The sequence below is a fragment of the Epinephelus moara genome, chromosome 1 (genome assembly GCF_006386435.1).
Source record: "Epinephelus moara isolate mb chromosome 1, YSFRI_EMoa_1.0, whole genome shotgun sequence".
Classification (NCBI taxonomy): domain Eukaryota; kingdom Metazoa; phylum Chordata; class Actinopteri; order Perciformes; family Serranidae; genus Epinephelus; species Epinephelus moara.
In genome coordinates, this window is record NC_065506.1 from 39,983,486 (window position 1) to 40,011,264 (window position 27,779).

Sequence of the window (27,779 nt, forward strand, 5' to 3'; positions counted from 1 at the left end):
TCATCGCTGTCACATAGAGTTTTATTTTCTTTGATTAAAAAGTATCTGAAATGAAAACAGTACATAAAGTGACAATGATGGTGAAGAGGCCAAACAACAGGCCGTCCTTCTCAACAAGGCCACAAAAACAACAACATCATCAGAGCCGTTTGTCAGTGTTCATCTTCCCTCCAACACACACACACACACACTCACACACACACACACACACACACACGCATAACTCCCATCAGTACATTTCACAAGTTAAAACCTCCCAAAATCTGTCTGGGGACATTATGCAAAAAAAATAAAATAAAAAATAAAAATGCTACACGAGTAACACAAAGTCACTAAACAACACACACACACTTATCTCCACACTGTTCATCTGCTGAGATGAAAACTGTGAGGAACACACACACACTAACATACACACACACATACACACATTTAATTTGCCTCTCATGGAAATTAAAAGAATCAGTTTGTTTTCAGACGGTGAGTCTGCAGCTCAGCATCTCTCCGGCTGCCTCGTCACGTCACTGTGAAGTCATCTTTTGGTTTTAATTGAGAGGCGAGTTGGCACGTACAGGCAGACCCTCGCTCAGGATCTTATAACAATATTAATAATAATAAGATGCTAAATACTGTTTATTCTCAGATGCGTTTTGCTTATTTTACCCCGATGATTTTGCGGCAAATGTTCCACGATGTTTTATATTTAAAGGTTCAGTGTTTAGGATTTAGGCGGACATATTGGCAGAAATTGAATATAATTATATTATCTATATGAATTTTTATCTTGTGTTTTGGCTTTGTTCATATTTTAGCTCTGTTATGTGTTATGTTATGCTACGTCCTGTATTTTGGTGAGCCGAAGACAATTTTCCACCCTGGTGGACAATAAAGATTTATTCTATTCTATTCTATTCTATTCTATTCTATAATATAAGTATGATTTCTTTAGTATTTAATCACCTGATAATAAGAATCATTGTGTTTTCGTTACCTTAGAATGAGCAATTCATATCTAAATAGGGAATGGGTTCTTGCATATGGAGATTGCCATGTTGCACTGCTATGTTTCTACGGTAGCCCAGAATGGACAAACATAGCACAGGCTCTAGACAGGCCTTTCCCGTTGTCCGTCCTACTTTGGCTGCTAAGGTTCAACAGTTAAACAAACTTGAAGCAATTCCTTAAGGACAAGAACCAAGATGAGGAGAAAACCTTAAATTGTTAAGTAAACATTTTAAGGAAACCTTAAGGAAAAGACTTAAGGATGTTTGTGAAACCGATTTCTGCATCTGAAAAAAGGTGAGCTCATATTAGCAGGTGGTGGGTGAGCCGCCTGTCTCCAGGATGCCAAACAGCGTTATAGTGACACTGATTTGTAATGTCAAATTGCTTTACTCTTTGTTATTCACTGGTTTGAATCACTGGGTCTGTTTGTTTTGGAGAGGACGAGACCTCTATGGATAATTCAGTTCCCAGTAAAACACTGAACTGACTGAACAATAAACGCTTAAGGATTCCTAACCGGGAGAAGTTTCAGCTTGTTACAATCTGCAATGCTCCTCATGGCGCTAGGTGCCACTAAATTCCCCTAAATCTTACACACTGAACCTCTAAATATTTGTAATAAAAACATTTAATGCTTTAATTCTAGTTTTAAATTGACAGAATCTCAGCTGAACAAAAAGTCCTGAATAAAAGGAAAAGATGTTTGTAATCTGAGGTTTCTGAGGTGTGACAGAGTGTTACACACGTGTGAAAAGATTTAAAAGAAATGGATCTGCTATAGGGGAGAACTTCTATCTAGGGCTGCAGCCAACAATTATTTTCATAGTCAGTTTATTTTTCAGTTTTTTTAAATCAATTATTAAAAAAGTTTAGTCTAAAAAAAAGTGAAAAAGGCCCCAAAGTATCTTCAAACAGTCTGAAACCTAAAGATATTTTATTTAAATAACATAAAAAAGTTAAAATTCAGGAGCTGTAAATGTTTGACATGTTTCCTTGACAAATGACCTAAACAATGACTTAATTATTAAATGGCTGCAAGTAATTTTCTATCAATCAACTAATCGTTTCAGCTTTAGATGTTCCTTATAATCAGCAGTTATTAAATCTCAGTGTGTCTTCTCTCAGTCATCCTATTTATTTTGTTTCTGGTATCAAACACCGTCTGCATGTTGATGCTAAGAATTTTATTTCTAGTCGAAGAAACAAATCTTTATCCAGTAATCTGATGATTCTACATAAAGCACCTGATTATTTAATGTGTTACAAACTGCATTTTTCTGCAGAGTCAGCACGCTATCTAAAGTAAAAATCTGGCGCAGCATTATAACGGTGTCATGGCGAATCTTCTTCTCGGCAGTATTGCGAAATCTCTGTTTAAAAAGGGTGAATAAACACTTTTCTCTGACTTGGGAGCTGGAAATGCTTTGTGAAATAGTCTCAGATGAAACACTTGCATTATTTTTTAAATTCAATGTTCAGTTTTTTAATTCATAGTTTCCGCCTTTAGCCTCGTCATGTTTCCTGAATATATCTCAAGTTATTTATAAGAATCTCTGTTTTTAAGTCCCACATTTACAGTATTGTTAAAAAAATCAGACTGTTCTGTGCAGATATTTTACATCACTCCGCTTAAAAACAAATTATTACTGTAAACCTGATGCTGGTTTTCATTTTGCCTGCAAACTATTCATTTTTTTGTGTTATTTATTTGTGTCAAACTGTGTATAAAGGGCCTTTCAACTAAAATAATGTGATCTCAAAATGCAAAAGACTAATAATTGGGTTTTTGTGAATTAATTTTATCTTTTCTTTCAGGGCCAATGACTAATATTTGATTGATGCACACACGCACAACTCACCTGAACAAACGGGGGTAAAGTCTGTTCTGTCGCACAAAAGCAAACAACATGTCAGTCCGCGGCCTCTGACACAGAAATCACCATGGCAACACTCGACCTCACCGGACTAATAAAAAGAGGTTGACTAAAAACACAGTAAGCACTCTGTCACTGCCTTTGGTGAGATGGAAACACACACACTCTTCTCTCTCTCTCTCACACACACACACAGACACACACAGATGGCACGGCGGCTGGTCCGTGCAGGTGGAGGTAACCCCAGGCAACAGGAGGAGGAGGAGGAGGTGGAGGAAGAGGAAGAGCTTCATCCTCCTCAGCTCCTGATCAGTGTCAGAAACTCGTCACGGGTTTTTGGGTCTTCCCTGAAAACTCCCAACATGGTGCTGGTGACGGTTTTACTGTTCATCTTCTGAACGCCTCGCATCACCATACACATGTGACTGCAGGGAGGAAGAGAGCGGAGTTAAAACGACAGGAAATGAAGTGACGATAAAAAGATAAAAAATAAAGAGAAAATTACATTAAGAAATAAAAAGGAGCAGGAAGGAGAAAGAAAGAGAAGGGAGGTGAGGGGAAGGAGATGTAACTGGAAAGAGTGACTGAATATACTGACTGTAGCTCTTTTGTTTTTCACAGATTTAAGTTAAAGATCCGAGACATTTTACATGTAGTCAATAGAAATATGGCCCTCAAACTGTTGTTAGATATTTATTAAAGTCAGTGTTAGTGAGCATGTTTCCTTTCCCGAGACAATCCATCCACCTGACAGGTGCGGCATATCAAGGTGCTGATTAAACAGCATCGTTACTACACAGCTGTGTCTTGGGGTAGTCACAATTAAAGGCCACTTGATCACACAACACGATGACAGACGTCTCAAGTTTTAAGAGTGTGTCACTGGCATGCTGACTGCAGGAACGTCGACCAGAGCTGTTGCCTGTAAACTAAATGTTCAGTTCACTACCATAAGACGTCTCCAATGTGGTTTTATGGAATTAGGCATAAATCCAACTGCACTAGTTGGTTACGGTGATGAACTGCTGTTGTGCCAAGACCCTGGTGAAGGCAATGAGCATGCTGATGAGCTTCCCTGAGACGGTTTCTGATGGTTTGTGCAGACATTTTTTGGTTGTGCAAACCAATTATTGCATCAGCTGTTTGGGTGGCTGGTCTTAGATGATCTTGCAGGTGAAGACACTGGATGTGGAGATCCTGAGCTGGTGTGCCATGCCAAATGCATGGAAATTACATTGGAGAAGGCTTTGTGATGACCCTCCTCCCATACTCTAGGTGGCTCTCTTGCTCGTTTTTGTCTGTTGTGTTGCAGGTGCTGAGAGGAGGGTCTATGGCTGATTGAGCCACACCTGTGCCTGGTGTGTGCTCCAGCATAAATACTCCCTTTGTCATCAGCCTCACTCTCAGAGAGAACTGAGGACAGCTCTGGGTTCTCTTCGGTTGTTTTCCACACACCCACACACGCACCGTTCTTGTCATAGCTTCTGAGCCCGGCTGTGACAGCTTATGGTAAGGAAATGAAGAGGGCAACATCTCTGGTGGACGTTCCTGCAGCCAGCATGCCAGTTAACACACTCCCTAAAAACATGAGACACTTGTGGTCTCGTGTTGTATGATCAAACTGCACTTTTTAGAGTGTCCTTTTATTTTAACAAACCAGAGGCGGGTGGTGGGCCAACAGGACAGAAGCTCCATGTAATTTATTATCCATGACCTAAGGCCGGCCAGCTCCCCCCGAGGTCTGGCTCCAGAAAGGGGGCCCAATTTCCAAGTACCAGACGAGGCACTCAAGCTCTGCTGTAGCCGTGTCATTGAGGTTCTTGAATTGCTCTAAGTCTGGCCCCTCCCCTGGGACCACGCTGCCTCGGAGGACTCTACCAGGAACTATTTGCTCCGGACAAAACCCTGGAGCTCCCAGGATCACTGGCACACCAGTGTAGTAATGATGCTGTTTAATCAGCACCTTGATATGCCACACCTGTCAGGTGGATGGACTGTCTTGGAAAAGGAGAAGTGCTCACTGACACAGATTTAAACAACTTGTGACCAAAATGTGAGAGAAATATATTAATTGTGTGCATAAAATCGAATCGAATTGAAAATCGAAGTAATGGAACAGAGTCATGTCAAAGATATATTTACTAATGCATAACGATTCTTAATATTTGAAACTGTTTCAATACACATATTCTACAGCTCTGATACACCGGTATCTAAGTTTTCAATGTCAATTTCTTCCCATAGTATCTAAAATGGTATCAAATATCGATCTTTTTCGAGGTATTTTATCAGAGTTAGAAATTCCAGTACCATGACGACACAAGAATAGAGGTAAAAGTGATAAAAGAATAAAAAGAAGAAGGACAGAAAGATGAGGTAAAAGAAAAGGAAAGGAGGCGAGGAGATGGAAGGAGAAGAGAGGGGAAATGAGGTGAAGGAAAGGAACTCGACGTGTTCAGTTAAACATACGTACGTTGCCTCAATGACCACGCCGACCCCGGTGGGCTGCAGCGCCTCGGTGATTGCCACAGCAATTTGTTTGGTCAACCTCTCCTGAACTGTGGACGCACAGACAGATGGACAAACATGTACCAGGTCTGCCAGAACAAACATGCAGAGTGACAGAGTAAAATGAAAGTCTGTGTTTATGTAACAGCAGACTTTAACTCGGTACCTTGTAGTCGACGACTGTAGATTTCAACGATCCTGAATGGGGGAAAGAAAGAGGGACAAGTTATTCCTCGGTGCCACAGAGCTCCGTCTCTGTCCACAAACTGTTAACAACACATCAGTGAGCCACACTGCTGCACAAGGTGACATGTTCCTTCATTACCATGAACACACACACACTGTAGTTTATTTTGACCCAGTCACACATACACTGTCCCGCTACTTCATACACTCACTACAGCACCAAAAGTGGATTCATGAACAAGGTAAACCCAACCCCATTTGAAGGCAACACAAGAAAGCATTAACGAAAAAAAAACTGTGTCATTTTAAAGCTATGTCCTGATGTGATGGGGGGAGCAGAGGGGAAATGAACAGATGTGCAGAAACGACCCAGTCTTCACCTTCGACCTGTTGCTCTTCTCTGTGAGCAAAACCTCTTAGGACAAATTCGCCCTCGTCCACCTCCGAGAAAATGTCACAAGGACAAACGTACAGCACGAGGAGAGGCTGAACGTGCTGTATGTACATGAAGGAGAGGCAAGATGCTGCAGCTGGGAGAAAGCAAAAGCTGCTTCAGAGAAAAGAAAATGTTCTTCATCCAGTCAGTCATGTGGACTTTGATTTGAAGGTGTGACAGGAAAATGAAAATGGAGGTGAACTTTGTTTTTAAAAATGTCTTGAACAGAAATTAATTTCAGATCACTTCACTTCCTGCCCCTGTGTGTTTCCCTCCCCTTTGATGACTTCACCTGTGACTGATTGTCTGTCCCGCCCTGATTAGCCTCACCTGTGTCTCGTTATCCTTCCCCTCACCACAGTATTTAGTGTGTGTCTTATTTCCTCTCAGTGCCAGTTCGTCTTAGCTCCTTGTGTGTCTAGTGTTTCCGCCTTTCATTTCCCAGTGTCCTATTCTTAGTTTTTTTGGATTTTGCCTTTTGACCAGTGAAGAGTTATTGGTTACAGTTATTTTACCTGAACTGTCTCCAGAGTCGTGCGATTAAGTCCACTCTCACCTGGTTCACAATTTTTTCTGCACATATATTTGCATGTATCTATAAACATACAGATGTACATGTATTTTTTTTCCTTGATCCCATCAAAGTCACAGGGACTTTACAGAATATTCTTCCTTTTCTATGTGTGGGGAAAAAACTGTGCCCTTGGTTAGTTAACACTTTCCACCCCATTAGAAAGAAAGACTGTGTTCATGTACATACTCAGGCACTGTAGGTGTTTTATTTTGTGTGTCGCTGTATTAATGTAATTTTAGGTATTTGTTTTTACAAATTGAGATGATGTAAAAAAAAGATTATGAAGCTCTTCACAACAATAAATACTAAGTAGATTCATCTCAAAGGAAAGATTCAAGAATGAGCAGTGAGATGAAAATCAAGTCAACAATTCATCCGGAGTATCTGAACCAGTCTGCAATGCCAGGGGTCGGCACGCCTGGGATCCCACCCCTGCCTGTTGCCCAGCACACTTTGCACCTGAACATGCCTATCCCTGCGGGATGGGGGCCCATGGGACTGCTCCAGAGAGGGGCCCCGCTTTCCAGGTAAAAGGCGAGGTACTCAAGCTGTGTTGTAGCCGTGTCATCAGGGTTCTTGAATCGCTCTTAGTCTGGCCCCTCCTCTGGGACCATTTTGCCTTGGAGGACTCATCCATCCATCCATTTTCATCTGCTTATCTGGGGCCGGGTTGCGGGGGCTGCAGGCCAAGCAAAGCACCCCAGATATCCCTCTACGCAGCAACGCTTTCCAACTCCTCCTGGGGGACCCCAAGGTGTTCCCAAGCCAGACGAGATATGTAATCCCTCCAGTGTGTTCTGGGTCTGCCCCGAGGCCTCCTACCAGTGGGACATACCCGGAACACCTCCAGCGGGAGGCGCCCAGGACGCATCCTGATCAGATGCCCGAACCACCTCAACTGACCTCTTTCGACGCAAAGGAGCAGCGGTTCTACTCCAAGCTCCCTCTCGATGTCCGAGCTCTTCACCCTATCTCTAAGGCTGAGCCCAGCCACGCCATGGAGGAAACTCATTTCAGCAGCTTGTATCCACGATCTCACTCTTTCGGTCACTACCCAGAGTTCATGATCATAGGTGAGGGTTGGGATGTAGATGGACCAGTAAATTGAAAGCTTTGGAGGACTCAACTAGGAACTATTTGCTCTAGAAAAAACTCCTAGGATCACAGGGACACGCAAATCCCTCCACAACATTAGGGTGGCGATTCTTAAAAAGGGGACCAAAGAATGTGTTCTAATTATCGGGGTACCACACTGCTCAGCCACCTGGGAAAGTTCATTCCAGGGTGATGGAAAGGAGTCTCCATCCGACTGTTAACGTCCCAATCCTCACCCATGGTCACAAACTTTGGGTAGTGACCCAAAGAATGTGATCTTGGATACAAGCCGAGGCCTCAGACATCGTGTGAGGAGCTCAGACACATGGACGGAGTTCGTAGTAGAGCCACTGCTACTTCGCGTTGAAAGAAGCCAGTTGAGGTGGTTCAGGCATCTGATCAGGGTGTCTCCTGGGTGCCTCCCGCTGGAGGTGTTCCAGGCACGTCCCACTGGTAGGAGGCCCCAGGGCAGACCCAGAACATGCTGGAGGGATTATATATCTCATCTGGCCTGGGAATGCCTCAGGTCTCCTGGAGGAGCTGGAAAGTGTTGCTGGGGAGAGGGATGTCTTGAGTACCTTGCTCAGCCTGCTGCCCCCGTGACCCAGCCCCGGATGAGCATATAAAAATGGATGGATGTCAAAATCAATTTATTTGAAAGTTAACCTGAAAATGAGCGGAGTGGATTTGTCTTTAACTTAACCGTCAGTGCTGAGAAATTATAGCAAGTCAAAGTTTAACCAGGAAGTAAGTCTGTAAACTGTGAGCGACATTTACAGCAGACAGTCTCAATGATCATTTTACCGTTTGCCTTCTGCCATGTCGCCTGATCTCACCCAAAAAACTACTAAAATAAGACCCAGGTTGAATAAAACCACCTTTTCCCTTGGAACACTCCTGTAGCCGTGCAGTATTTCTTTGCTTCCTCTCAGATCGTGAAGGAAAGAAACCAAATTTTAAAGGCTTTAAAATTAGCGCCACCCAGTGTGCAGCAGAGGAAAACAATTCACAGGAGCTTTATTTTTGTTTTAAAAAATGTGAATGTTTCAGTTGTTCTCATCACAATGAGAGTGTGCATGTCGAGTCCCGGGTTAGTTAAGGGTGTTAGTGTGATAAGCCTGAAGGTATTGGGGTCAGTGGGATCAGATTCTACGCCAGTACACACACAAACACACACACACTCACCATTTAATAATCAGCTTAAATACACACTAGCTCTCACTCTCTCTCTCGCACACACACACATAATTAGAGTAAATTGACTCACCTGGCCAGCTTGCTGAGGCCCAGAACTCTCTTGTTGGGGAGGTAACCGATGTGAACCTGCAGACGGTTGAAAATTCAAGATCAAATATTTTAGGTAAACTTGTTTTATTGGTGTAAACTCTGTTGCACAACTCATCTGATCCAAGCTCACATAAAATGTTAAGCAGCATCACTGCTTAAGGCGAGACAGGTTATGCAGTAATTAAGCAGGTGAATTTGCACACTGCCACAGTTCTGAACCTCTGTGACTTTTACACACACACTAAGCACTAAGGCTGCTAAGAAACACTTTCAGTATGGTACCTTTGGAGCCAAAAGTAACCCTTCAGACACGATACCTAGACCCTAGCGTTTCCACTGGAAACAGTACTCTTAAATGTGGGCGGGGTTATTGTCACTCACTGCTCCGTTTAGCACTCACTGTATTTCCTCCTTTATCAGTCTGCACCTCGTTTATCGTCCACAGAACGAGGCTGCACGCCGACATTTTCAGAACAAAATAAAACAGGCTGCAGTGAGAGTCTCTCTCCATGGGATATTTTAAAATAGCGAGTTTGTGCATTTAGTCCTTCTAAGGCAAGCTCAGGGGTTTAGTGTTGCCGGAGACCACAGGAACGACGCTCCACGACGCTTTTTTTTTTTCTCAGAGTGAGGACTGGAATATATGCATTTCACATAATCCGGTCGAAATTAATATATATAAACACTTGAAGATCCACTCATTAGTAAAATTGTATGTCATATAAAAACTAAAGCAATGGTCAAAGTTGTCACAGTGAAATTTAAGGTGTGCTGATGGATTCACAACGTCAACTCATGCATTGAGTGACATTACAAGTTACCGTTCCACCTTAAAAGTTGCCGGCAGCCGGCCCAGTGAATTAAGTATTTTTCTCAGATTGCAAAACATCCTTTCATTTTATAGTTACAGTTTACTAATAAAACTCTCCACAGTATGAACAGTGGTTACATGAGCCTCAAAACCAGCCACAACTCAGCCCTGAGCAGAGTGACCGTCCTCTACTGACCAATCAGACTGTGTGCTAGGTACCCCAGCAGAGGGGGGACCAAACATGGGGACAGTACGGAACGGTTCTATTGGTACCATCCACACCTTTTCACAGTGGAAATGGAAAAAAGCGTACAGAACTGAACAGTACCGTACTGCTCGATGGAAACGGGGAGTCTCTTAAGCGAAAAGGTTGGGAGCCACTGCTTTGAGTTTTTAGCTCTTGTGGTATAATGTGAGGGTTTATCACATGTTGGTGTTAATATGTCAGAACCCAAAGAGAAGGTAGCAGAAGCCGATGCTGAGAGCAGAGCAGGTGGACGAACAACAGACGAGAGAGGACGAAAAGACGGAGTCATCAGCTGGAGAATCACTGCTGTGGATGTCTGCAGGCAACACACTCACATACACACACCAACACCAACACACACACACACACGTGCGCTCCACTCAAATGTCAGACGCAATTTGTTGACGAGACGAGAGAAAGGGCAGCGGCAACAAGCGTGCAAAGATCTCTTTTCCTTCCAGTTTCCTCCCTCTCTGACATATCAACATCAAACAGACCGACTGTCACAGCTGGTTGTTCACTTATCTGCTCACGTTATTCACGTTTACTGGCACACGCTGGCAGCGACAATGGAGCAAAGAAAAAATGTATAATAAAGCATGAGAGGAATCTTTAATTGTAGCCATTTTTAGATGGTAGCTTTGGTTTTAAGGCACATTTACTGTTCGTTTCCAGTTAATAAGCGTCCGATACACCCACTGTACACTATCTGTTCAGCACCAAACAGCTGACAGACAAAGTTTGCAACTAGCTGCTAAAAAAAGTGAATCATTTAGCAGCCCGGTTCATTAGTAGGGCTGACAACTCCTGGTCGTTTGGTCGATTGGTTGGTTGACACGCTCTTGTCTGATCAAAAGTCCTATTGGTCGGACAATCACTGGTGTTACTTTCAGAAGGCCGTGCGTCCATCAAAGCATTTTTCCAAGCTGGAGATACAAGACGGTCTTCTGAAAACGCCCAGTGGAGAGCTGCTTGAGAGCACTTTGAGGTGCAGCATTTATTCTGCTACGGCGCTTTGGCTGCGTCTGGTTGCTACAAAATGGAATATCCGTGGAAGTAAAAATGTTGGCACAAGGTAGAGGACCTGCTCTGGATGAAGGGAAGGCTGGAACACGCAGGGAGAGAGGACAGACCAGGTGTTCTACGTGGCCAACTATTAATATCCCCTCCAAGGTTGTTGTTGTTCAGCCCTTGTACATGTTGGAGGATGTGATGGTTGATCTTTGTGGTAGGCTATCTGTCCCACCTTTCTTCCACTACGATTGGACTGCAGTGATGAGCGCAGAATTTTCCCCAGGTTGAACATTTTTCAGCTCTTGGCAACCAGAAAAACATCAAACGGTGGTAGAGGACAGGGGGACTGTGGAGGTGGGTGTGGTTAGTCGTCAGCTGCAGGGGAGGGGTGTGGGGGAATGGCTCATGAGAGTAGTACCAGGTGAGTTGATTGACACAGCTGCTGCTGGTTTGCTCTGATTACATTTCTCCCTTTTTAATGCAGTAGTGTACTGGCTCTTGAGAACTGCTGCCCCGAAGAAGAAGGAGACTGCCTGAGTTTTTGGTTGAAACTGATTGGACTGGGAGACATATGCTGGAGGAGCCGAGCAGCTACAGAACCATGTTGAAGATTGATTTTGTTGTTGTGAAGTGGGCAGTAGTTCAAACGGAGTGCTGAGTCTGTGCATCTGTGCTGGGGGAACTCACAGTGGTAGCAAGATGGCTACTGGAACACTTGTTTTCTTTGGGTCTTTTTTTGAAAAAACACAAAGGATCGTACTCTTTGACATTATGAAAAGGACCCCCACAGAGACAAACCTTGTCTTAGACACTTATAAAATCAATCTGAGCCTGTTAATGGCAAAAACGAGCAGGGAGATGTCAACCTGTCTAGTTGCTGCCAGCTGCAGCCCTCTCGCTCAGTGCTGGATCAGTTAAAAAACTGTTGGAAAACACAGTCTTGGTTGAAAAGTTCCTAAGTTACACTTTTAGAGTGGCCCTTCAATGACCTGTTTCACCAGGAAATACATCCCACTGATACTGATACCAGTTTATGGGACTTTCAGAGGCTGAACATGACACCAAATGGTTTTTTTTTGCAGTGTACTTTATCTTCAAGGGTTGATACAGACAGGCTGTAATAAACTTCTCTTGTGCGGCAGACACTGAGACACTTTATCAAACAGCCGGTGGCTACCTGCACGCTGTCTGACCAACAATAGAGGAGGATGAGGAGGAGGAGGAGGAGGTCTCTCTCCCTGTGTGGTGAGTCACTGAGAGACACAACAGACACACAGGGAGATGGCAGAGGCTGGATAAGAGGCAACGCTGCTGACGATGACGAGGGGAGGGAGGTGGTTTAGGGACACAAACAGCACCTGATGGCCACCACACACACACACACACACACACACACACACACACACACACACACACACACACACACTAACGCAGGAGGTGTGGTGAGAGTCTGTGTGATTCACTGCTGTCATCAGAGCCCATTTACACCGGTGGAAACGGATCAGCTGCCAGCTACTATTGTGTTAAACGACATGCACCTGTAGGCGAAGGAGGAGGGATTGGGGGAGCAGAGAAAGAAGAATCAGAAAGAGGGAAGAGGCCAATCAGGTTTGTTAGTGGAGAGTAATGATGTCAAAGCAGCAGCAGGGACGAGGAGGAGGAGGAGGAGGAGGAGGAGGAGGAGGCTAAAACCAACAGAACAAACGCACGATAAACAGATCTCAGCTAATCTGATTGTTTCTCATGTTCTCTGTTGTTTAGACCAGTGGCCTCCAGATAAAGGCTTTTTAAGATACACATCTCTTACTATGTTCTGATGTCTCTGACTCTTTGTATTAGATTATGAAGATTTGCAGCTTTCTTTAGAAAAAAATCCCCTTTATTGGTTATACCAGAAAGCAAAGCTGCTTGGCTGCAATAAAGTAGTGTTTATGTACATTGCTCTCAGTTTAACTTCAGGGATATCAATCTGTCCATTTAGGAAGCACAAGTGATTGTGAATCAGTTTCAGCTGCTTTGGTGCAAATGAAAGTGACAACAGGTGCAATAGAGAGGCAAAAGCAAGACAACCCCCAAAAAGGGAATGGTTTTACATGTGGTGTCCACAGACAGTTGCTCTCTCCTTATCCTTCCTCACTGATTCTTCTCTAGTTTTGTGTCCTGCTAGTGTCCTTGTCACTACTGGTAGCATGAGGCGGTACCTGCAGCCCAATCAGGTCACACAGGTCGTCCAGCTCCTCCAGGATGACACATCAATACGTGTAGTCACAAGAAGCTTTGCCGTGTCTCCCAGCACAGTCTCAAGAGATTTGAGGAGACACCAGGAGACCGGCCATTACACGAGGAGAGCTGGACAGGGCAGTAGAAGGGCATCAACACAGCAGCAGGACCAGTATCTGCTCCTTTGTGTGAGGAGGAACCATGGGTGCAGATCCCGGGGGGGATGGGGGGGACATGTCCCCCCCCAAATTCTGAAAAACACAAATTGTCCCCCCCAATTCTAAATAGCTTAAATGATTGAAATTGAACAAATGTATACAGTAGTCCTATATACTGGGAGAAAGGGAAGATGATGAGGAGAAATGGGAATCCGTGAGAGGCGAGAGATGAGAACGTGAGTGGACATAACATGCCTGAGACCCTGAAACTAGAAGTAGCAGTGAAAAGGAGGGTGATGGCTGGTTCCATGTACTACTGGCTGTTTAAGAGAAATAAACAGTAAAGGTAAGCATATGATTCTCTTTGTAGTGCTTTTTGAATGACTTGATGATGGTGATGAGCCTCTATGAAATCGTGAAATATGCTGGCAATCTCAAGCGCTCTGTGGGCATGATTTGCACGCGTGCAATTAAAAAAAAATCATAACTGATTGTGTCCCCCAAACTTGTCATCAGATCTGCACCCATGGGAGGAACAGGAGGAGCACTGCCAGAGCCCTAAATGACCTCCAGCAGGCTACTGGTGTGCATGTTTCTGACCAAACTGTCAGAAACAGACTCCATGAGGGGGGCATGAGGGCTCAACGTCCTTTAGTGAGACCTGTGCTCACAGCCAAGCATCATGCAGCTAGACTGAGAGTGGTTTGATGTACAGTTTATTTAAGCTTTTTAAACTCACTTTACATCCAGACTGTGATAATGTACTGACGATTCTGTTACAGTGGATATAGACACTGGAGATACATCTGGATCATGTATAGCAATTATTTCTCTGACGACCTTTTATTGTTTTGTCTTTTTTTTAATCATATGTCAGTGGGTCTATGGGCCTGTTGTGTGTAGTTATGTCTTGTTTTTGTTCTTGTTTATACATGTTCTAAACATTCACAATAAAAAATAAAATACATCAGTTGCTTATATACTTAAGTTCAACATTCTGCCTTTGCCAAGGGTTTGTTTTTGATGGTTAAAATATAAAAGCAGTAGTTTTCAAAAGTCCTTAAAGGGCAACTCCATTATTTACTTTAATTTAATTTAATTTAACTTGAAGTAGTTTTCCTGGTAACTCTTGGTAGCACAAAAAATGAGGAGTTACTATGGAACTAATAAGGAATGAATGAGTTACAAACCAATCAAATGTCATACAGTAGCTAATCATAAGTTAATAATTAGGTAAGTATTAATGGCTAAGGGAACTAATGAGGAACGAATGAGTAACTAACCATTAGTTAATGGTTAGCTCTTGAATAAGTCCTAATCAAATGTGATAGAGTAGCTCATCATTAGTTAATAACTAATAACTTTAAAGGTCCAGTGTGTAGGATTTAGTGGCATCTAGTGGTGAAGGTGCAGATTGCAACCCACAGAAACTTCTTTGGGGGCAAATGTGTAAACATGTTTGGTTTGTCCGTTCTGGGCTACTGTACAGCAACATGGCGGACTTCGTGGAAGAGGACCTGCTCTAAACGGCTCAATCTAAGGTAACAAAAGCTATTCTTATTGTGAGGTGATCATAAACTAATGAAAACATACTTTTGAATCTCTTAAATCCTACATACTGGACCTTTAAATGAACAACTACCACCTTCCTAAACCAGAGGAGGAAGACGTGTCTGTGCTCACCCTGCCGAAGATGGGCACCAAATGATGTTCACACATGGAGAACATGTCGATGTCTTTGACAATCACCATCTCGTCGTGGTCTTCATCGAAGATGGCGTCGTTGAGCACGTCTGCGGAGAAAACAAAATGGAGGAGAGATTAAATCAAAGGGAAGAAACTCCTGTAATTCCCAAAAAGAGGAACAAGTTCTTCTAAATTGGCTACCACATTGTCTTCCTGTATTAATTTATTTCACCTTAGTCCATTTACTGCATTTGTTAATTAATTTGATCAACTTTTTTTCTTTTTGGAATCATTTACAGATTAATTAGAGGTTGTTTATTTACTATAAAGGTATTCTACTGTTTGTTTATGTGCTGTATTTGTGCCTTGTTTTGTCCTTTGTGAGAGTTTACTTCAGGATTTTTATAAAATATATATAAAAATCATCCTGCATCCATTTCTGTCCCCTCACGGACAGACAGCTGGAGACCACCAGGGACGCCCAGTTCACCTCCACCGTTGATCCACAGCTTTTTATCATCAACACTGGTGTTTCTCTTTGACAAACACCTCTGTCTAATTATAGCTCTGCTTCCATACACTCCTTCCTGTTGTTGCTTTATTGCATTTTTCAGTTGCCGTGGGTTCAATAAACCGCTTTATCTGTTTGTGACGACGCAGACGCCTCTCGCTCTCAGCACGGCATTTTTTAATTTCCTGACTGGCTATCTGTTGGAGGGAACGAGGTGGTGGGGTTGGGGCGGGGGGTGTCACAGGAACAACAGGGAGCAGACTTGTTGCTTCAGTCTCTGCTGCTTATTGAATGACTGTGTGTGTGTGTAAACATGGCAGCAGGTCGTTTAACACATTCAGTCTCTTTTTTTTGACCATTTTTGTTTTGTCTGATTATGACGCAGTTTCGAGTCACGATGATGAACGATGTCACCGTTCATCATGAAGATCTTTCCCACCAACACACACATATTAGCGTTTTGTCTCATGATGTCTCTTGATCTTACTTGACAGCTTTCTCTCTGCAGATGAGGTGCTCTGTTTTGGGACATCTACCTTCACGTCTGCAGGAGAAACCAGAAGTCGAAGGCTTTTCTTTGACAACTCAGGTTCGACCTCAGATGTTGTTAAGCACTCAGCTGTATCAGTTTTCATTTTAGCTCCATTTACGGCAATAAATCTTTCCACTGATTGTTCTGATAGCTGCTGCTCCTCACTGCCATGCAGATTAACACTCACACTGTTGTGTTACAATGTTAGCTGTTTTCATCCTGGTTGCATTTTAAAATTTGACATGCTTTAAAATATAATGTAAACCTGTTATTAATGCACATTCAGCCTTGCTTTTTAAATGTAATTACATATTATAAAACAGAGTCTACAGCCATGCTAACTGTGCTGTGAAGCTACAGACACAGTGGTGCTTTGAGCTAAATGCTAACGTCAATGTTAGCTTGCTAACATTTTGTCACCTCAAAACACAAAGTTTAGCTGGAGGTTGATGTCATTAGTTTTGCAGGAACTTGGACCTAAACCAAGCTGTGGAAAACTTACGTGAACAGTTATTACAGTTCTTCATACTGATGGGAATGTTAATGTCTGAAACATATAATAAGACTGCAAACCACATATTTCAACCTCCGAGTGGCACTAGAGTTAAATCCAATCACTAAAGTCGTTATGATTTGTTTTCTTGGAACCATGACTGTCTGTGCCTAGTCTTGCCACCAGACAATCAGAGATCTCCGCCTTCTGATAGTCTGGGGACACTCCTTTCTAAAGTGTGTTTAACACACCGGCGAAAACGGCCGGCAACAAAGCAACGCCTCTTGCATTTTTGAAAAGGACACGCCCTCCCGGAAATGTGCGCCTTTTCTTGTCCGCAAGGACACAAACACACAGAGAGCTTGAAAATGGATGCCGAGAGATTTAACTCCGTTTTATCAAACGTGTGCTCAGTCTACAAGATTGTGGAAATGAAGGACTTACAGCGACTTGAGCCATTTTGTACCACTACTCGTGTTTCTAGTCGGACTATGAGCGAGCCACCGAAGGACCGCCCTGCGGATTTACTATTGGTTCTGCAACGTAGGGAGTTTTTTTAAACTCTGAAATTGTATCCGCCCATCTAAACACAAAATCAGGGAGAAAGACATCAGTCTTTAGTTAAGCAAAGCGTCTAAAGACTGACTTGTGAGTCTAGTCTGTGCCAAATATTAAGAAAATATCTCATCGGTAAATGTTGAGATAGTCATCACAATCTTATCTCTACTCGTCATATTTTGCTGCTTGGGCAGAAGCCCAGTGCGTTAATAAAATGACGCTGGCGAGCAGCCTTTAAAGTTGTGTCCTGACGCATAAGGGGTCAATAGTAAGAAGGAGACAGTGGTTAGGTTTAGACAACAAATCTGTTTGGTTATGGTTAGGAAAAGATCGCACATGTCGCTAACAGAACACCCAGCTTTAAGTGGCACAAACACAGTGGTAAGAAAGGGTTGGCAGTTTAGGCAACAAAACTACTTGATATATGGATAGAAAACGATCGTGGTTGACATTAGTAATGTGATGTGACTCGTGTAAGTGGTTGAGGGTTAGGTTTAGGCAACAAAACTACTTGTTTACTGTTAGAAAAGTATCACTAAGGATCACTAATGTCAGTGGGATCCATCCTCTGAAGATCATGAATATCTGCCTGTCCTATAGTTGATGAGTCTGGGCTAAACTGGTGGGCCGACTTACCGACACTGCTGTTACTAGAGACACAGCACTTCCGTGGCAAAAAAATGTAGTAATGTAATGTAATGTGGCACACCTAACCTCTTCAAAAGACATTTGGAAACAACTGCATCAGGTCTGCTGTCTGCCTTTTTTGATACTGCTACTGGGGGGCGGTCAGACATTTTTAAATTCTGCACATTGTTGCTTCAAGAATTGCATCTCTCTAAAGTCTATTTGTTGGATCGACACCAAAGTTTAATCAGCTTCTGGACACACTATAAACCTTATTAACCTCACAAACAAAAGGATTCTGGATGCTGTTTGCCTTCAGGTTAACACTCTAATAAAGTGGTAATCCTGTTTTTGAAGTTTTGTAATCAAGAACAAAGTTAAAGTGAAAGAAAGACTTTGCTGCTAATAACTTGATCGGTTTGGCAACTGCTGCAACAAACTCCAACAGCCAAAAATCGCAGGTGGTCAGACAATCACACACCTGATGTGGGGATAATTACCTGTCATCTTTATCATTCTGGCATCTCAGTAACCTGGAGGTTTGTTTAGAACGAGATCTTTTGACTGCTGTTGTTCGTTGTCTCATTGGACTTTGATTTTATAGATGTTGTGCTTCCAGATCTTAACCTGAACTAATTAAACGACAGATATTGTGACAATCATTAAAGTCATTTGTCAAGCAAAAATGCCACACACTCTGGTTCCAGCTTCTCAACTGCAAAGATCTGCTCCTTTTTCCATCTTACATGGGATAATATAGTGAATATCTTTGGGTTTTGGACTGGAGGTAACTGATTTTGTGAACACAAGATTGACATAAAATCACCTTATAAGTTGATATGGTGAACTTGCTAGGTTATTTACACATGATGAATGTAAGTCCAATATTCTCTCTCTTTTAGCTCTGTGTTTGGTCTCCACCAACTATTGAGGGAAACATCTGGCTTTTTAGCTTCTAAATGCTCCACTATGTTTGCTCCTGAGCAGGTAGTGTATAGGGACTGTACTGACGACTAATTTCCCTGATATTCAAAGAGAGGTTTAGATTGGTTGAATAGTCTAAACGTAGGACACAAAATTGAGCACAATTTAATCTATAAGGTTAAACCCTGTCCAAAAAATAATGCATGTAGTTTATCGGAGCCACTGAAATCGTCACATTTTTCAATAACCAAATTTTATGCTGCAGAAATGTGTGGCACTTTACACCGTGCATTATGAACATTGCACATTATGCTATGCTACTGCAAGTGATTACTTTACTTAGCCTACACTGCTAAATACAGCTACATGCTAACGTCAGGGAAACGTGAACTTGCTGATGTTATTTCTCCTTGATTTCGGATCAGATTCCTGCTGGAACATTTTTTTATAATGGTTGAAAGTGCAGCTGTTCTCTGTTACAGTTATTCCCTGGCTGCAATGACACTGCAGAGATGCTGAAATGCGGAAGATCTGGAAACACTGACCAATCAGAGCAGACTGGGCTTTTTCAGGGGTGGGGCAGATGCTAAAACTTAGCATTTCAGATAGAGCGTAAATACAGGTGTTCCAGCACAAACAGTATGAGGAAGAATAAAATGTTTTTTGACCATTAAATCCTGTAAACATTTTCTGATAGAAACCTTAAATACAACAATGAACCTGAAAATGAGCATAATATGTCCTCCTTAACACTGTCCCATTAGTAAAATACAATTTAGAGCCACTTGAATTAATAATCTTTAGTTGCAGCCCCTTTAACTTGGCGAGGAAAATGTCATTATGGTCAAAAGTACAAAATAAAACTTCTTACAATAAAGAAGCGTTTTACTCCCTCTCATTGCAGCTTCTGAACATCAGTTACAGTGAAAGTGGCATCTCATGCATACACACACACACACACACCCACACACACACACACACCCTGAAGGAAAATAACCTTAAGTCAGCCTTAACTAAATAAAAGATAAAGGGCAGCTGGTGTGGGCTGCCAGTTTGAGACGCCCTGGGTGACAGAAAGAAGAGGCAGTTATCAGGTAATGACAGTGTTACTTATCATCAGCTCTTCATTCAATAGTGCCGCCTCTTCTGTGTGTGTGTGTGTGTGTGTGTGTGTGTGTGTGTGTGTGTGTGAGAGAGAGAGAGAGGGAGAGAGAGAGAGAGAGAGTGAAGAGGTCACATGTTGACACGTTCTGAATGAAGCAGGAAACAGCTGACTGAATGACTAAATAAACAACGTTATTCATTTATTGTTTAGGCAGCAAGAAGTGTGTGTGTGTCTTTCTCTCTCCTGCTTGCACACACACACACATTTCCTATACATAGTCTTAACCCTGGGCTGTATTCATGAGTCACTTCTGTACATCCCTGACTTTATATGAACAACAACAACAACAACCATGACACAACTATAGGGGAGGGGACACCATTTAAGGCCGAGTCTTCACCGGGTTAAGGTCCCGAGTTCAGGTCCCGGGTTTGGCCCTATGCTGCAGGTCATCCCCTGTCTCTCCTGCCTTTTCCGTCTATCTCTCACACTATCAAATAAAGCAGAGATGCCAAATATAAAAAAAGACAGAAAAATTTAAATATATATCCCAGTTTCACATCCCATAATATTCAGTATTTATGGCATTTTCTGATCTGCTGAGTTTCAGGAAATTGTCTTTTTTTCCCTGTTTATTTAAAAAGACATTTACCGACTGAATCCGACTCCCTGATGCTCTCTGATGCCTTTTGGTTAGAGGCCACATCAGGGTTTGTGTGTGTACATGTATATGCGTGTACGTGTGTTACTAGGCAACCACCCAATCAGCTGAAGATTATCCGTCAGTGTTAACAAATTACATGGCATAGTTGTAAAGACCTTTTAAGAGCTTTTAAGAGAGATGTTTCTGTGTTTGAATTGTGGAAACTGGTTTGTAATTACAACACGTGTCTTGTTTAAATATGTAATAATTAAACTGTGACATTACTGTTACCTGTAAGGTCACACGATTCATCTTGACGGGAACACAAACGTCTGCAGAAGCCTTTACAGCAGTTATCTTGTACAGCTCGGGGTCGCTGCTGGAAACTGTTTGTTCCTCATTCATATTTATGTACATGAGCACAGATGTACAACCTCTACATTAGCATGGAGAGGTTGGTTATGTCAGACAACTATAGTCCATGCAGCCAATCAGTTTTATTTATGTAGCCCAAAATTTTGGGGACTTGAATCAACAGTTCAGTCTTCAACAGAAAAAGGGCCTGAAGCAAAATTTTGGGCACCTTGCATAGTCAGTACTGTGTATCGCCCCCTTTGGCAAGCATCGCACCTTCTAAACACGTTCGAAGCCAGCTAAGAGCGCTTTCACATCTGCCCTGTTTGGTTCGGTTCAATCAATCTCAAGTTCGTTTGCCCCCTAAGTACAGTTCATTTGGGCAGGTGTGAACACAGCAAACGCATTCTGATGCCAAACACACCCTGGTGCAGTTTATTTGTGGTGAGAAGGTGTTCCGACCTGGATCTGAACCAACTGCAGTCACATGACACATTGTTTGGGTTAAACATGAGCATGTTACAGTCCTGGAGGATTATTAATGTGCACCTCCTCCTGTACTGCCTTAATATGCACATTCAGCACATCCAATGCATCAAAACATTGTTTTCTAGTTGGAGCCGCACCTCGTTTTCAAACTGTATGGTTTGACTAAAATGAACAATGACAGCAATATAGTCCACGATGAGCAGCGCTAAAGTCAACCTGCGTAGTTGTCCCTCCATTGTGACATTAGAAAGTGTCACATTTATCTTGCAAGTGTACTCTTCTTCAACGTTTTGTTTACTTCCTGGATTTTTCCCGCATGGAAATTCTGACCAATCAAGAGCATGAATGAAGCAATATTACATCAATTGGCCAAAGGGGGGCGCTACAGCAACCGATTGAAATTGCAAACTTTGAATGGGCATATCTCATGCCCCGTATGTCGTAGAGACATGAAACTTTGCACAGAGATGCCTCTCCTCATGAGGAAAAAATTTGCGCTAAGAACCCATAACTTCTGATTATATAGATTTTCCGCCATTTTGAATTTTTTGAAAGACACTTAAAATCCATCTTTTCTGGGGAAGTTTGACCGATCTGCATGAAACTCAGTGAACATAATCTAGGGACCAATATCTAAAGTTCCCTCTTGGCAAAAGTTGGAAAACTTACTAAAACTGAGCTTCTATAAGGCAATGAATATTGCGGAGGGCGTGGCTCATCACATAAAGGTGTATAACATCTCAAGGGTTTCACCGATCACCACGCAACTTTGTAGGCATTTGACCACACATCAAACAAAATGGGGGCGCCAGAGAGCTAATTTTTTTATCTAGGCCTATATCTAGGCCTATATTTGACAGGACAGTGAAGCATGACAAGAAGGATGGGAGAGAGAGAGAGCAAGGAAGACATGCAGCAAAGAACGAAGGCCGGATTCCAACCCCCACCGCTGCAACAAGGGCTAGCCGCACCTTTCCCATGTGAACTACCAGTGCGCCCCACTTTTAAGTCAATACAACATATAAATACTTTAACTATCTGCCTTTCAACGTGCTACCTCAACTACTAATGTACAGTTTTTGCCCACTAACTGTCTCACTATTGGCAATGGTACTACTGTACTTTCAATAAAGCAATCGTACTATCAAATTCACAAAAGCTCTGTCTGAATACATTGCTCTTCTTAATGGGTTCAGTTTAGGCTTGTGCCGGTTTGAAAATTTTCCAACTGGTTTGATTTAAAGCCAAATATCTAACCGAACCGATATATCGAATTATATACCTAATTTTACCACTGGGGGTCGCATTTGAACTATTTTTCCCAATAGAAGCCCATTATAGGTGTAATGCGCTTCGAATCCACTAGGTGGCGGTAATGCTGTATTAACCGCCAATACACACAAGGTTACACAAGAAGAACAAGAAGACGCAGAAAGACACCAAGGAACCTTCCTCCGACTCCGCTCTCTCAGTGGAGATACGGCGGTTGAGAGGGCCGAGCGAGAGGACGTTCCTGCAGTAGTTCCAGCCCCCCAAATAGTACCAGGAACTTCTTCAGTGGAAACGGGTTACTAGGGCAACAAACTGAATGACTGCTGACTCCCACGCACTTTTCCCCGCCCCCAATGAAATTTGATCTCTCTTGCAGCAGCAGACAGCGGAGCGGAGCGGAGCTGCGGAGGAAGCCTCTGAGACAAACTAAACAAAACACTTGTAGGCTCCTCCACTTCATTTATAAACAAACATAAACCTTATTAAGTTGTCATAATGCATGTTACAACGCAAGATAAGTTGAATATAGTCCCTTCACACGCCGCCGATGTGAAAAGCTTTTCTTTTTCTTTTTCTCTCCTCCAGTTTATCCGGTTGACTGAATTAAACCGTGTGGAGCTCTTAAACCGGACCAAACCGGTTAAACCGGAAATCGGCACAAGCCTAGTTCAGTTGACTATTTAATCTGCAATTTCCTATGACCTGTATCCCACACACACACCATGTGAAACTGTACATGGGCAGCTGTGCACTCACTGGGTATGGACTCATTTCTTAATTACATTACGAACTGAGGAAACAGCTACCTGAAAACACTTTGCTATCTTCTTATAGTCTTCTCCTGCTTTGTGGGCATCAGTTATTTTAGTGTTCAGAGTGCTAGGCAGCTGTTTAGAGGAGCCCATGGCTGCTGATTGTTGGGACAAGGTTTCAAGAGTCAGAATATTTATAAAGCTTTGAATTTTGTATCACCTGGCCTTTCCTAATGGTGACTGTGAACAAGCCAGAGCCCTAACAAGCTTATTAAAGTCTGAGACCCTGAGAGTTCAAATGTCTTGGGGTGCCCAAACTTTTGCTCCTTTCGTTTTTTTCCCCACTCTTAAATTGTACAAAACAAAAATAATACACCAATCATGCCTAACATGTTGAAAAGCATGTTTCCTCTTTGACTTAATGCCTTTTGGAGATCAGTTCATCCATCCCAAACTTCAGACAAAAAAAAAAAAAAATACACATATAAGCAATATCACACCAGAGGGAGTGCTGGTGTACTGTATCACAGCTGTGATGATATACAAGTGACATCTATGAGTTACAGTTAAGTGACAACCAATTATGATTTGTTTGTTTACTGAATTATTTATTTGGCTCCGCCCACACAAACAGTTGTACAGCTTGACTGGGACTGAACTGTCGCCAAGCACATAAACATTCCCGCACACTGTTACGTCGTGTGTCTGCGTTACCACAGGCCTGCTACTCTGTATCATGTACATTTATCTGTATGTTTCCATTTATTGTGTCTGGTGACAGTCGCTTTGGTGGCACACGTGTGATGTCATTGAGTTAACAGCTTGACTAGACAGGTTGTGACATTCTGTGACATGTCATATGAGCACACCCGGAGGTTTGCAGTGAAGTACCCTTTACTTCTCTCATCATGGGCTTAGAATTCCTGTTTAAACTTTGCATAACTTTCCCTCATTACAGTTGCGTTGGTCATGTGCTCGACAACAAGAGGATTTTAGGCTCATGTTGTGATGAAAGCTGAACTCATGATCTACACACACACACACACACACGTGCACACACTGATCAAACAGTGTGACACTCACTAAAAATGCTTTAACTCTCCACAAACATCCAGCACTGAAAACTACATGTGTTTTTTGTGTTCTCTGCTTTCCAGCAAGTCAAAGGGGAGTCTCCTGTGACAGCCAATCAGCAGACAGACAGAGCACCCCACTGCCTGCAGAGCAACATATATATGTACATCATCATGCTCTTCACAACCTTCCATCAGATGCTGCTCAGGGATAAGAACAAAGTGGTAGTTGTCAGGTCGTAACTGTGTGAAAACATGAATCACCATCTCCTTTTATTACTGGGTGCTCTTCATATTTTGTCTCTTCCTCCACTGCATTCCTTTCCTTAACATGATCACACAAAACAACACCCACAACAGTCAAACTACCTCCAGATGGAGTTCTGGAGGAGGCACAGAGAGAGGAGGGGGGGCAAATCCTCGACACCAGCCACTCCAGCTTGCCATAGCGTGGAAAAGCCGGCCCATGTGGACTCTGATATTGCATACAAAACCCCTCTACAGCTGCAGGTGACTCAGCAAAACCCCCTCTGGATGTGACTCTGCGGAGCAGGAGGCCGGCCGGTGTGGCAGGATCAAACGTGAGACCAAGGAACAACAGATAAATTTCACAGATACCTCCGAAAGGCAGGTTTTGCCAGCTGTGCAACAGCTCTGTTTGGGCAAATCGATCTCATTTTAATGTGTGGGACTTTAACCCTCTCAACTCATTTCACAGCCAACAAGCAGACCAGTTAAACCTGCCTGATCAAATATCACCAAAGGAAAGCAAGAGGAAAAACACAGGGTGGCATGCAGGAAAGATTTCCGTGTCAAAGAGGTGTTCGGCTGCTCGAGATCAGATGTTAATCACTGTATTTGTGCTGCATCATTAGACTGTTCAAACACACGTTTAAAACAGGTCGTAAAGTTTCTTTTGTAGAATTGTGGAGAAATATGTATAAAATGATGCACAAGGTCAGAGCTGCAACTAATGTTGATTCTTTTATGGATTCATCTGGATATTGTCTCTTAAATTATTAATTTAGTCTATAAAATGTCAGAAAATGCAATTTCCTGAGGCCCAAAGTGACGTCTTAAAACTGCTCATTTTGTCCGACCAGCGATCCAAAGTCCAAAAAATTCGGTTTACTATAATTTAAAACAGAGCAATCATCACACCAGAGAAGCTGTTCCTCATATTTGCCTGAATGACTTAAAAAATAATTGATTATTCAAATAGAAGCACCTTAATTTCTGCAGATCCGCTAATCGATTAATCGTTTCAGCTCGACACAACACAGCTACAATATCTGCACTTGACATAACAGAGGAGCCATAAAAGACGAGTTGTTTCATTTCATTATGAGCATCATCCAGCAGCAGCAGAGACACACAGTGTGTGTGTGTGTGGCGTCACAGCTGTCAGGATGTAATGATCCTTAATCAAGGTTCAAAAGGTTAAATTTGCTTTGATATTCTTACAGTTTAACAGATGCTGAGCGTTTTTTTATGTGCATGATTTTAATGTAAAAGCGGTACCAGGCAGTATGACCAAAACTTTGTATCTTTTTTTCTCATGACTGGACCTTTACGCAGGTGTGTAGTTGCTTATTCTACTGTTAAGAGTACATAAAATACCCATAAAAACATTTTAATGTCGTCATATACACACAGAAGGCTTTGATTACTACAGGGTTTGCTTGGCCCCACAATATGACACAACATAGGAAGGAGCTCATTAAACCATTACATAATGAACCAGTATACTGCCCTGTGCCCTAAAGGAAATATTTCAAAATAAAAGATGCCTGTTTTGCATTTAATGTCTGTTTTACTGTTTTTTGTATGATGTCATTGTTCAGCCTCTGGCTCATAAGTGCAATACTTATCTCTGAAATGTAGTGGTTGGAAGTAACTAAGTACTTCTACTCAAGTAGTGCACATAAGTACAACTGTTAGGTATTTTACGCCACTGTATGATTCTGCTTCACCACTTTCATGACGTGTCACTACATTTATTTGGCAGATATTACTCTGCAAACCTTAAACATATAAAGTAAACTATTGTAACATATATAACACAGTTGAAATCAGCTCCACAACCAGATAAAATGCTGCTTTTATGTTACATCATCACTATCTATAATCCAGTTTTACAATATATGATAATATTATTCTGTCTGTATGTGAGTACTTTTACTTTTGGTACTTTCTGGTGGTACTTTTACTCAAGTAAAGAGCCTGAATACTCCTCCCTCAGCTGCTAAAATGTATAGATGGAGACAGTCTCTGAAAATGGAAATACTCAAGTACCAATGCTTCAAATCTTTAGATACTCTGACCTGTGCTTATTTTAAACAGGATTATGGTTCAACGTCTAATCAAATCTCACCCTGGTTTTAAATCACTTTTATACCAGATTACCTGACATATTTTATGATATTGATGATGATTAATGCTTCTTCCCTCTTAAACTGATCATCTGACATGGAAAATCTAAATGCAATAAGAAACTACAGCTGTCAGATGAATTTAGTGGATGGAAAGGTACACTGTTTCCCACTGAAATAAAGCAGTGTAAAAAGGGAAGTACTTATTCCTATACATCCATCAGGTCAGTTTAAAGAGTCTTAATGTTTATCTATACTCACATCAGACCATATAAAAGTGTTTTCCCAGGATGAAAAGGGTGTAAAGTGATTTTTGGGAGGCGCTGACCCTCCTTTAGCTGCCACCTGTTGACCGCAGGACAAATCCCAAGCGCCTCTGAGCGGCTTTGTGGATTTACAAACTCACCGATAATTTTCTCCTGATAGCCCTTGGTGAAGAACTGCATGGCGGTGGCGGCCCTCCAGGGGGTTTTGAGGAGCCCCTGCCGCTGGGGGTCCTCCCCGAGCCCCCGCAGGATGGTGGTGTAAGCCGCGGCCAGGGACGGCAGGCTCATCTCGTTGTCCTCCACGCTCCTGGTGCGCTCCTCCCTCCAGCTCTCCATCACAGGCCGGTGCGAGCCGGACTCGGCGCCCGGCGGAGGCTGAGGAGCGGCGGCGCGCACGGTGCCGCCGGCCGGCCGCTTCACCATCCCGTCGAAGTGTCCGTTCATCACGGAGCCGCTGTCCCCGGTGTCTTTCTTGTCGTTAGAGCCGTACTGTGTCTGTTTGGAGTGCTCCATCACTTGTTGTGCTGTGTTCACCGTGTGTTTCCTGTCAGCTGAGCACTTGTTGGATCAGTTTCTGCTCCTCTGTCACGGATCACTTCTGTTTTTAGTTAAAGTGCGCGCTTCTCTTTCAGCCTCGGCATCCCAGGCTTTATAACAGCAGGATAATCCAAGGACACATCCTATTGGCTGGCAGGCACCAGGGGGCG

General features: G+C 42.7%; 1 protein-coding gene across 1 annotated transcript; it reads right to left on the reverse strand.

Annotated features, from left to right (window-relative positions):
- Positions 1-27,695, reverse strand: gch1 (GTP cyclohydrolase 1). The gene is made up of 6 exons (XM_050046451.1): positions 27,213-27,695; positions 15,099-15,208; positions 8,946-9,001; positions 5,554-5,585; positions 5,353-5,437; positions 1-3,304 (listed from the first exon to the last, which is right to left on the reverse strand). Exons 1-6 carry the CDS (start codon positions 27,583-27,585, stop codon positions 3,178-3,180), a joined length of 783 nt encoding a protein of 260 aa, XP_049902408.1. The 5' UTR covers positions 27,586-27,695; the 3' UTR covers positions 1-3,177.
- Positions 27,696-27,779: the final 84 nt, after the last annotated feature.